General features: G+C 37.6%; 1 protein-coding gene across 2 annotated transcripts in view; it reads right to left on the reverse strand.

Annotated features, from left to right (window-relative positions):
- hob (bridge-like lipid transfer protein family member hobbit) overlaps positions 1–12,535 on the reverse strand; it is a 222,576-nt gene that overhangs the window by 124,786 nt on the left and 85,255 nt on the right. For both annotated transcript variants that reach the window (XM_083124220.1, XM_083124219.1), the window contains exons 14-16: positions 12,308–12,442; positions 6,907–7,093; positions 2,694–2,862 (exon numbers count right to left, since the gene is read on the reverse strand). In XM_083124220.1, the coding sequence (XP_082980346.1) occupies positions 2,694–2,862; positions 6,907–7,093; positions 12,308–12,442 (491 nt within the window). The remainder of the gene's footprint in view (positions 1–2,693; positions 2,863–6,906; positions 7,094–12,307; positions 12,443–12,535) is intronic.

The raw sequence follows: 12,535 nt of genomic DNA on the forward strand, positions 1-12,535 counted from the left end.
GCAAATTAATCAGTACTCTTTTGGTATTGGCTGATGTAAGCACATCTGTAAAATTGCAGTCAATTTTACTGATCCAATAATTATATAAAATGCCATCGACTGTGGAAAATTATGCAATTTTGTTATTAATTTTAATGAATGGGAAACAACTACTCATATTTTCTACTTTTGTAATGAAAATGTCAAAATGTGGTACCAGTAAATTATTTTATATCAGTTCATTATTGATATCAGCAACAGTTTCATGTAATGAACATATTTTCTTGTGTTAGTGACCAGGTGAATTCTAGAATGGTTCTATCCTGAAGACAGCAGCATATTTTCTCGTCCTCCTACGTATTACTAAAAATCCGCTACATAGCTCTACTGATGCTTCTCGACAACATCTACTAAATTTGTTTGTCACTAGATGGCTCTGCTCTCACTGTCTTCTATTTTGACAGTTACCACCTCAGACAGCGCTTTCAGTAACTAAAATTAGCGCTTTCAGTAACTAAAATTTGTGTGTCGTTTGTCTGCCCAATCTCAAACCCCGAACTCGTTGCTTCTTCGCTGGACGACGAGATAGAGAACAGCTGCTGCATATTTGCTGCAGCTTTTGGTCAAAATGTAAAACAAGGAAGAAGGAGGCCATTTTGCTCTTTACAAAAGCACATGTATTGCAGGAACAATAAGTGGATTACAATCGCAAAATGGCAGTTTTGCTTGCCGTGAGTTTATACCAAAATACGCCGGATAGACAGGTATATTAGGACTTCTATGTTTTTGGTGACCAGTGCAATCAAAATCCAGGTTAATCTCAGAACAGTGATCTTTAAAATTACACGGCCACAGTTAGAACCTTTTTTTCTATTTGTGAAAGTACATTAATGCAAACTTTAGTGACAGTATCGAACAGTGTCTCCTTGGACGTAATTATGTTTTCTTGAGATACCGGCAGCGTGAGTTACATTGCATTCAATTAATCTTTATACAACACAATTTTTAGTGCAGCACTTACAAAGAACGATTCGTCGCAACGCAATCAATTTAATAAGGCAGAAACGAGTTATCATCCGTTGAAAGTAACGTTGAGAAGCGAAACCTTGTTCGTACCACCTTTGTTAACGGAACAGTTGTTTAGCAAATTTGTAAAAATAAGAAATGTTCTACAACCAGAAACAAAAAGGCAACCATAACTTTGCAACGTGCCCACTTTATCCCTCGTAACCTTCCGAAAATACAGTACCATTAAAGAAAGACGTAACACATGCAATAAGGTCTGTTTCAAGAAATAAATAAGGTTCTTTAATTAAACATCTTATACGAGCCAAGCTATGTTTTTACGATGTACAGTAATTTAAATGAGAATTATACATGAGATCAAATTCCATTATAGTACAATGCATTTTTAGTATAAGAGGCAGTAACGTTTTTGAAATTGAAATTATGGACTTGTACATAAATTGTCCATTGTTCATTTGTTGTGTAAAGATACCAAAGCTATATGTATGTGTATGCAATTAAACAGGCATGCTTTTAATGAATTATACAATGATGTATGAAGTATTGTTAGTTTGCATGCTAGAATTGAAAGACTGTTATTTATCAATTTACTATTGAAACACGATTGAATTGTGAATGAGCAATTGTAACTGTTATTTAACTCACGAATAAAAGTGACGTATTTTTGTTAAATACTTGTCCGTAATTGAAGAACAATTAAGTTAAGACGGTTCCTAGCTAATAGTTCAGGTAGTATTAGTTGCATGCACCAATTTAGTGTTCATATTTTCAACGAATTCTTGTGCTTATTTAACAGAAGGAACACACACACCATTCGTTCTCTTATTAGGGAAATAACGAATGCGGTGTTTGCGTCACTTCAGAAAATATCTGTTATTTAACATTCTATTTGACAAAGTGAACCAATTATTGTCACGGCGTTCTTGCTTACGCCCTCTGTGGTAGTGCATCATTAAAATTACGCATGTTTCTTGGAATTCATGATGCGTCCTATTTGTTTGCAATCATATTAGACAAATAAGAAGAGTACAGAGATCATCTAAAATAACGTAATTCAATATATCTACGAGTAACCGTTTTTTGTTTGAAAGTCGAGTTTACGCTTACCCACACGTCGACATCCTTTTCGTGACTTGACTTTATTTTTAATTTTGTTGTCCTTTAAGTAAGTCCAATAATTTGAGATTGTCCAGTTAGGTTTACGAGCACTACAACATCTTATGCCCAATTACAAGCTTCCTTTCCAAATTCCCTGGGTAATACCTGTGCTGCAACCTACCTGGACGTCACAAGACGAAAGTGATATTAGCTCTTGAAAGTTCAGAAATCTTTCCAGAACTCACCTGGTAAATAGTCCAAAAGAATCTGTTAATCATTCGTGAGCAGGAATGCTTAAAGACTTATTGCACTTTTATATCAGTCCACCATCCCCAAAAGGACACAAAATGAACATGTCTTTTCAAAAGTAGTAAATTCCATAATGAAAGCACTCACACAATAAGTGCAAATAATATTTTGTAAAATACAATTAAACTACATGTTAGTGTACATATAAAGCTAGCCTATCTTTTGTTTTATATGTGTTGGGATAAGCCCCTTCAGAATAAAATTAACAAGGTTATCCTGAATTTACCTAAAGCAAATAAAATTAACAGTCTATTTTAACCACATGAAAAAGCTATTCATACCTTAATGAGTAAATCTCTTGGCAGAGGACTGTCAATGGTGAAAGATTTCTTCACATTCTTGTGGACTAGTTTCAACCATTTGATTGTTGCTACGAGCTCCCCTTGGATGGCAGTTGCAAAGTTGTGGTCATGAGGGAAGCACACTTTCAAGGATTCAATTGCGATGCCCCTGAAAAATATTCACATGTTGCTTTCTTTCAACAGCACAACATTCACTGTCTACAGGGTGAGTCAAAAGTCAGGTTACATAGGAAGTTTTCCTTGTCTTGTTAAGTGTCTGTGAATGGTTGAATTTCCAGTTTCCTGGTGCATGCATCAGTCGCCATGGTACCGTTGAGTGGCCACCATGGTCTCCAGACCAATGGATTTGTCCTTTTGTCTGTTTCTTTCACTCTCCCTGCCTTCGCTCTCTTTCTCGTTCTGTTGACGTTGCAGACTGACGCCACTATAATCCTCCCTCAGAAGTTGTGTTGTGTCGTGTCCGTGTGTTGAAGATTGTGGCTTAATATGGCACCACAAAAGTTTACATTGCAACAAAGAATTTACGTTGTCGAGTGTTACTTCGGAAAGAGGAATTGTGGAGAAGTGCGACGACGTTTTGCAACAAAATTTCCTGGTGTTCCCGTTCCACATAGGACCACTATATTAAACCTCGTAAAAAAGTTTAGAGTAACAGGGTAAGTTCTAAATAAAAGTTGAAAGAAAAACTCATGTGTACTTACTGAGGAAAAACTTGATGAGATAGGATAAAGGTTACAACAGTCTCCTCGGAAATCTATCCACCGCGTCTCACAAGAAACGGGTGTTGCAAAAACCCTGTAGGTCCCCCGATTTAGCAGCCTGCGATTTTTATTTATGGGGAAATCTAAAAAATAGAGTATACAAAGACAATCCGCACACCATCCGTGAGTTAAAAGAGAGTATTGTACGAGAAATCGGGAGACTTACAGAAAACGAACTTGCACGTGTAAATGCCAATTTCCTTCGGAGATGCCAGGAATGTGTTGCAGCAGAGGGACATCATTTTCAACACCTTCTGTAGTCAAGGTTAGTACACAATATGAAAACTGTAATTTTAATAGCCGACTCTAGTGACTGTCGCGGACCTGTTCACCGGGAAAGACAAGCACTGATGCCGGGCCGCTTGCCGCCGAGTCTCGTAGCGAATGTCAGGGAATGCTCTGTACTATAAATCCCTATGTAACCTGACTTTTGACTCACCCTGCATTATTACTGTTTATACATGAAATAAAAAATATTGCTATGAAAGATCAAAATATTCATTACAAGTGTACATATAAGTACATTAATCAACACTGAATAATGCAAACAAATATTCTGATTAGAAGTTAATGAAGAGTCATGACTAAGGCCTGGATTTTTATGTTGTCTAAATAAACAAAATACCCAAGTATATTAAAATGTGTGACACATAGGCTGTTCAATAAGTTTTACCTCCTGGGCTATAACTTTTTTTATTGAGTGAGAGAAGTTTATGATTTTACATTCAAATGAAAGTTTGGAATGTCCTCTTTTAAAGGGTAACATCACTTTTCGATGTAGTACCCACCAGCTTTGATACCCTTCCGCCAAAAGTGCACTACTTTCTGCATGCCGTCACGACACCAACAACGCACCTTTCCCGCTGATGTCTGTGTCTTAAAACTTCTTTGGATGAGGTGAGTTTGACAGCCTGTTGTTTAGTCGCTGGGTCATAATGATGAGTCCACGTCACATTACCGGTGACAATACAATGCAGAAAGTCATCTCCTCTGCCACGTAATGCTCCAAATTTTGCCGACATATTTGCACGTGGTCTAATGAGAGACCCACCTGGACTACACTTTTTTGAACCCAAGTTTGTCGTTGATGATGTGATATGTCCAGAATAACTATGATCTTCCCTATGCTTAACGCAGTGATTACCACAAATGAGTTCATCAGCATATGCCACCATCTCCAGAGTGGATGGAGAGGCTCTATCTTTAAAGTGGCCATGGCTGGGTTGTCCATGTGTAAAGTCTACACCCATCTCCTAACCATGCTGTCAACGCATGCTTCCCCATATACGGCACAAATCCGACTATGGATTTTGATAGGTGGAACATCTTCCTCAGTCAAAAAATTCAATCACATCATGCTGCTTGAACCGTTTGTCCACATAGTCTGACATCTTTCAAGCTACTGCTCCATCAGTGGAACTACCTCAAACAGAAAACATTGTCTGAGAGCAGACATTCCAAACTTTTAATTAAATGTAAAATCATAAACTTCCCTCACTCAGTAAAAAAGTTATAGGCCAGGAGACAAATCTCATTGAACAACCATCGTACTAATTTTTCTGTAGCCATTTACTTCATTCCTGTGCTATATTAGTTTTTCTTGTATGTACGCATTGCTTGCATGATACAATTATTTTCCTGTAGTTTACGGTTATTACAAGCATAAGAAAACAGTTTTTTCTTTGTGACGTTTCAGGAGAACACACGCTCCTTTCATCAGACATTTATTTTTATTTTGACTAAAGATACAGTTATAACAATGGTTAGTAATTTTTTGGAATAGTGAGTATCATATTGCAAGTTTTGATGTTGAAAATTTATATCCTAGTGTCCCAATAGAAGGTGCCACAGATGCATTACACAGATGGCTTATTGAGATGAAGGTTAACCCAGTAGAATCATGGGAAATGGTTCGATGGTTTACTGTATGTGCAAATTACAATTACTTTATATTTGATGGCAAAATCTATCAGCAAAATAATGGTCTATCAATGGGAAACCCAGTATCCGGAATCATCTCCAGCATTTTCCTTCATTACATAGAATCTCCAATTGTTAATGAGATAGGTGCGGATATCATTCTCTACATCAGATATGTAGATGATGTGCTAATTATTGCTAAAAATGAGAACACCATCATGGACGTATTTAAATCGTTAAATGAATCACATCGTCGCATAAAATTCACTTGCGAACCCATGAATAACAATGTAATTTCTTTCCTTGATCTGCAAATTAAGACAACTGACTCAACAATTCAAACATCAGTCCATAGAAAAAAATTAGCGGGGGAAAAATACATCCATGCCAAATCAGAACATTCGCGTATAACAATGGATAACATATTTTTAAATTTTTTCCTGAGAGCACAAAGACTATGTTCTAATAATGAGGATATCAAAAATGAAGAAGAAAGGCTCTTTAATATAGCAAAAGAAAATGGCTTTCACACTAACAGAATAAACCAAATCAAAAAACAAGTTGCAAGAAAACTAAAGGAAAAGAGAAATACAGACAAAGATGAAAAATCTGTTGAAAAGAAATTTGTGTGCATTCCATTCCACAAGGGATTCTCACATAAAATTGCAAAAATTTTTAGAAGTTTTAATTTCAAAATTGTTTTTAAATCACCAAGAAGTTTGGAATGTACATTTAATGAATTCAAAATGAGAAACTCGCTACCAGATGTGGAAACCACAGGAATATATAATATAAGTTGTTCATGTTCAAAAGACTATGTGGGACAAACAGCAAGGAAAATGGCAATAAGATGGCACGAACATGATTTGGACATTATAAATCTAAACCCAAGAACAGGTTTGTCAACTCATATCATCGAAGAGAAGCATTTGATTAAAAAGAGAAGGGTTTTAAAAAGATTAACGGGAAACACAGAGTTGAATGTCTGGGAAGCCTCGTTCATTGCAGAAGAACACTGGAATAAATTAAATAATGAAAATGGTAACATAGATCCAGTGTGGAGTTTTCTTTTTCACAAATGGAGTAAGCCACCATCTTTAAAATTTAATGTAACAGAAAACATCAAGAGACTTTGTGAAAACAATGATGAATTTGAATTACCTGATGATATTTGGCATTCATAATTTAAAAAAAAAAAAAAAAAAAGACTGCTTTTTTCACAGTTAAGTTGCTATATTACAACAATGTACCATCGACAACATCCATTATATAACAGATTCTTTTTGTTTAAAAATTACTAACCATTGTTATAACTGTATCTTTAGTCAAAATAAAAATAAATGTCTGATGAAAGGAGCGTGTGTTCTCCTGAAACGTCACAAAGAAAAAACTGTTTTCTTATGCTTGTAATAACCGTAAACTACAGGAAAATAACTGTGCTATATTACTAATGTTAGATTTCTCTGCTTACAATTTAGAGGATAGAAGAGATGAATGTGCAAATAGCTTACCATGTTTTATTCCATGGCAAAACAAAACCATCTGTGTTCTCCCGATCAAGCTTTATTTCCAAATTGTTCTCCACAGTTCCAGTGTGAAGGCCATCTATGAAGAATATGTCCTTGTTGTCAACAGCTATCTTCCCTCTCGCTGCTTGGAAACCAACTATGGTGTGGTTGATGGTGCCAGTGAACTCATCTGCAAAAATTAAAAATTGCAAAATAAATGAATGGATACTGATATCAGGAGCATTGGGAACTATCAGCTAAAATTTAAAAATCAATACCCATACTTAAACTTTTGTGTCCCAAGTATCTCGATCGAGATACCCAAAAGTAAGCCTCACGGTCCCAAGAATCTCGATCGAGACGCCATGTCAAGGTCGTAGTTTTTACGTTATAACTTTTCTATTTTTGGCTAGAATTTCGATTTCTTTTTTATATATTGATCCTAACACATGTATTTAACAGAAATGTTTCTTGCACCTTTTTTTTTCTTCATGAAAATGGAGGTGAAAAGGTGGGAAAAGGGACTTCTCTTTTGCGACTCTTTTCACAAGGTCAAATTTTTGCCGACAAAGGAAGACGGGCTTTGTTGTTCTAAAGCAATGCTTTTCACTCCCGCCCGTTAACTGCATTTGAAGGAAATTTGTTTATCAGTATCCAATGTCAAAATGAAAGTTTTCCGTGAGGGTGCAAGCAGGGGGTGGGGGTGGGGGAGAGGGAAGACTGGTTGTTGAATCTGCGTTGTGAGAATGGAATTTCGAAGCGTGCTGAAGGAAACCTTTTTTTTTTTTAAGCACAAGTGTCCACAAGTTGCGACAGGGGTTAGCATGCATTGTCTAAAAATAGAATTTCAAGCAGCTGCAAGAATCGGTGCTCATTTCTCACTGCGTTCTAGCTATTCGTCCATGAATGTTGTTCATAGGTGTCGTTTTGTGTCCAAGTGCGAGGACATATTTTGGGTGGTGACAATCTTTTAAATAATTTTTGGGGGTTTTCTCCCTTCCCCCTCCATATATACGCCAAATTTGCATAAATTTTGCCTTTTGTGCATTTTGACATTTTTTCGGGGGGGGGGAACCATTTTTTTTTTTTAAGAAAAGTATTTTTGAGGGGATTTCCTCCCTTTCCCCCTCCATATGTACGCCGAATGTGCATAAATTATATATCGTCTGAATCTGTGATTCATTCTGTGTACAACGGTATATCTTTCATATCTCTAGGGCATTTAGTTTCTGAGCTATATTCATTTCAAGGTACCGCTGCATTTTGAAGCTTCAATCAGTGGCATGCCGACCATTCCTTTTGGGGGTACAACTCAAGTTACATTGGTCATACGACAATGATGCAAATATTTTTGTGTTTCTTACATGCCAGCGATAATTTCTATGTGCATTTTGAACTTTTCATATCCTTTTTTTCGGGGGGGGGGGCAGGGAGTTAGCCCCCTCTCCCCTGCCACATATATGCCGAATTTGCATAAATTTCATATAGTCTGAATCTCTGGTTCATTCCGCATACAACGGTATATCACTCATCTCTCTAGGGCAATTAGTCTCCGATCTACACTCATTTAATTGAAACTCTGCATTTTGCTCAAAATCAGCTCGGGCACCAAGGGGGTTACATGTGAAAATGGCCTTGGGACACAAAAGGTTAAACCACAGTTATACTCTGCAGTGGGATGAGTTACGGAGGAATAGGCTTCATGCTACCAAGCCCACCTTAAGTGCTTGGCATTCCTCATCCCGCCAAAAAGAAGTCATCTTCACGCAGCTTCGAATCGGACACAGCCATATTACACATCACCATTTGCTGCAAGGACTGGACTCTCCATTGTGCCATCAGACAGGGTTTTAACCTTCCCAACAATTTGTCAGTGTTTTAGTGTTTTAGCTAACGTTTTTAGCTTTTTGAGAAGAGCAGAACATTTACACCGCTTCTGAGGTAGTTTTTACGCTATCCCTAGCATTATTAATGTGTTGTGTATATCCTATGCAGGTCCCTTTACAACTTGCATTTTAACCTTCCTCAAGGAGCTCTTTACACCCCTTTTTAATTTTAAGTTAAGGGTTTTTAGATAAGGAGATTTTTTCCCATGTACACTGAAGGGTGCAAAATGGCCACATGTGTCGACACAACCAAATATTTTAAATCAATCCATTAAAATTCCAACACTTTTGTAAGGTCTGAAACTGGAAACGAGGGGACATGTCAAAAAAAAAGGGCTGATTGATTATTACAGAGAATAAAATCAAGCGAGAAAATTTTTATTTTGATGCTATACAAGTGCATACCCTGGATATTTTTCTGCATAGTCACCATGATGCTCCAAGCATTTTTGGTACCGTGGAACAAGTTTACGTAGACCCTCTGTATAGAAATCTGCCACCTGGGATCTCAGCCAGTCGAGAACTGATGTCTTGAGAACTTCACTAGCATCGAAACGTTAAGAAGCAAGCCACATTTTGAGATGAAGGAACAGAAAGTAATCACTTGGGGCAAGGTCGGGACTGTATGGAGGGTGATTAAAACGTTCCCATCAGAATTTTTGAATTGTCGCAACAGTACGGTCAGCTGTGTGTGGGTGGGCGTTGTCATGAATAAGCAGGAATCCAGACCGTAACATTCCTCTTCGCTGGTTTTGGATGGCACATCCCAGATTAGACAGTGTTTGGCAATACACATCTGCTGTGATGGTTCATCCTGGTTTCAGGAATTCCACAAGGATTACATATTTTTTGTCCAAAACACGGTTGCCATGATTTTGCGATGTGATGGTGTTTGCTTGAATTTCTTCGGTTTTGGTGTATCGGAGTGACACCCTTGCATGGATTGCTGCTTCGACTCACCAGTGAAGTACGATATCCAGGTTTCGTCTCCAGTCACTATGTGAGAAAACAAGTCATCAACATCCTTCTCCCAGCGGGCCAAAACATCACGTGCTGATTTCATTCTTTCATCTTTGTGAGTGTTTGTCAACATTTTTGGCACGCATCTCGCACACAGTTTGCAATAACCCAGATTACAATTTGGTGCAATGTTTTATCAGACACTTCAGGAAACTCCTTGCCTAGATCAGTAATGGTGAAACGAAGATTGGATCACACTTTCTCATTAGCATGTTGCACAAGGTTGTCCGTCTGAACACTAGGTCTGCCGCTCTGCTCGTAATCATGAACATTTGAATGCCCTTCCCGAAAAGCACGGCACCATTGTCTTACCTTTCCTTCACTCATTACTGTTGGTCCGAAAATGGCACACAATTCCCGATGAATGTTAGCAGCACTCAGTCCTTTTGCGTTGAGAAATCTAATTACTGACCTCACATCGCATTTGGCGGGATTTTCTATTACAGCAGCCATTTCAACTTCCTGCTACTCGCACGTACACACCTTCACACCGAGAAATATACCTCTGTTGCAGGCACAGAATACTAAAGCATGCACACGCAGCTTCGGCAGCGTTGAAAAGCGTTTTCAGGCAAGTACAAAGGCCCCTTCATGGTAATCGAGCAACTTGATAAGAAGCATTACAGAATCGAAGGGATCAAGCTAGGAAAACGGTTTGAACAAAAGGTAGCGTCCTTCAGGATGAAACTTTACACACCACAAACAGTAACTCTTGATCGACCGGGTAGAGAGGAAGATAATGTGAATGCCTTAGATTTACATCCCGGAATGCAAGCGAATATTCTAGGAGGCCTTTATTTGGAAGAATTCACAGCTTGTGAACCCTATATATCAGAAGTTGACAACACTGCGAGAAACATTAAAACAATGGCAGCATAAAACAGGTACTTTCTAACGAAGACAATCATCATCATTCTTTATAGTTCCTCGCCGCGACGAAAATTCGAACACTGATAGTAACAACTCATCAACTAAATAATTTACCATGCTGAATAACACGTATAAACTGCACTTCTTATTATAAATTCTGTTATTTTTTCTTATGGAGGAAAATTTGCACCACTAACTCACAGAGCAAGAAGAAAAGAAAATAAATCTCGTACATGCGACAGCACTCTCCGCAATTTTTTTTTTCGTTGTCATACAAGATTGTGCCGGCACTTTGTCCCCGTGACGTCACTTTATGATGTGATTCAACAAAGGGTAAGATGGACTTCTGAAGACGACACCGAAGCAACACGACCTCCTGCTTCGCTAGCATTTTGTGTACGAAAAAAAAGCACGAACGAGATGAATATAGCTACTGCATATGGGAAGAGAGCTCACGTGTTCTTACTGTTGGCGGAGAAAATACACTATCCATTTCATTCGCTGTTAAATTCTCATTCTGTGACTTTTCAATAATTCATAAATACTTTCAACACACTTTGCGCTTCGCTCTCTTGATCAAGACTCTTCCGGCGACCTCTGTCACCCGAGGACTGTTGGCATTTTTCATTATACAGGAATTTATTCCGGCTCGTGACATTGTATGTATAATGCAAAATTTTTATTAAAATATTATTTTCATGAAATTCTGCATAAATATTGTATGAAAAAAGTTAACTGTATTACTCAATATTGCAATTATAATACACTGATTCTCATCAGACAAAATAAATGATTAATATTTTGAGGCCTGACCACATTATCATCAGAGATTGAATGATGGCATCAAACTACAGTATAACGTGTGAGAATGAGATGAATATACCCCCCCCCCCAAAAAAAGCAGTGTGGCATGTTTTAAACATGATTGCTCAGCTTGAAGAGTTCTATTTGGAGTGTGATCGACTGATTGACATAACTCGATCTCTTCTTTCTCCTTACCGTGAAACTGGAGCTACATATCTACAATTTAATGATTTCTTTTAGATACAATGTTCTGACTTTAAATAGAGCTCTTCAAAGTGAGTAAATATGTTATTTTACATGCAAAGACTGTGTTAATGTAAACGATAGGCAATAATGCTTGTTCAGTAACATCACTCTTAACCCTTATACTCTTCAAAGTATGATGCCATATTTAAATATTGAATGATAATGTAGTCAGGCTGAGAAATATGAATTGTTTCCTTTTGCATGACTAGTTTCTCCTATTTCCTTCAATGATGATCTTAAAGAACTTTAAATTGCTACAACGTTAAATTAATTACAGAAATTGATAACTATACTCTGTCCTGGGAATCTCTTACCAAGCGAACAAAAACATGTCTCTGTGCAACCAGGAGGACTCGACCAATGAACACGTTGAGAGGGGAAGTGAGTGCATGAAGAGGAAAATGCAGCTGCAACTACCAGCTGTTAGGAGAGTGTACTGCTTTATACTGCCCATTCGCTTTCTCCCCTTCTCTACCTCTATGCATGGCTTTGCTCCAGAGATTCCCAGGACAGAGTATAGTAATAAAATAATTAACAATACAATAGTATGAATAGTGTACAGAAAATATCTATATTACCTGCTGTAATCATTATTTTGTGCTGTGAAGACAAAGTTGCACCAAAGCCGAGCCTTCCTCTGACACGAATCACAATGTTTTGTAGGGATCTTGAATTCCCACCTGGATGTGATGGTTTAGATTTGCCTTTCAACACTGAAATACAAAATAATAAAGAAACAATAAACAAAATGTTATGTTCACTTAATGCTCAGATGTGCATCTTCTTACACCACGTGCTGGATACAG

The sequence above is a fragment of the Lepisma saccharinum genome, chromosome 6, assembly GCF_977018435.1.
Source record: "Lepisma saccharinum chromosome 6, izLepSacc3.1, whole genome shotgun sequence".
In the NCBI taxonomy this organism is placed as follows: Eukaryota; Metazoa; Arthropoda; class Insecta; order Zygentoma; family Lepismatidae; genus Lepisma; species Lepisma saccharinum.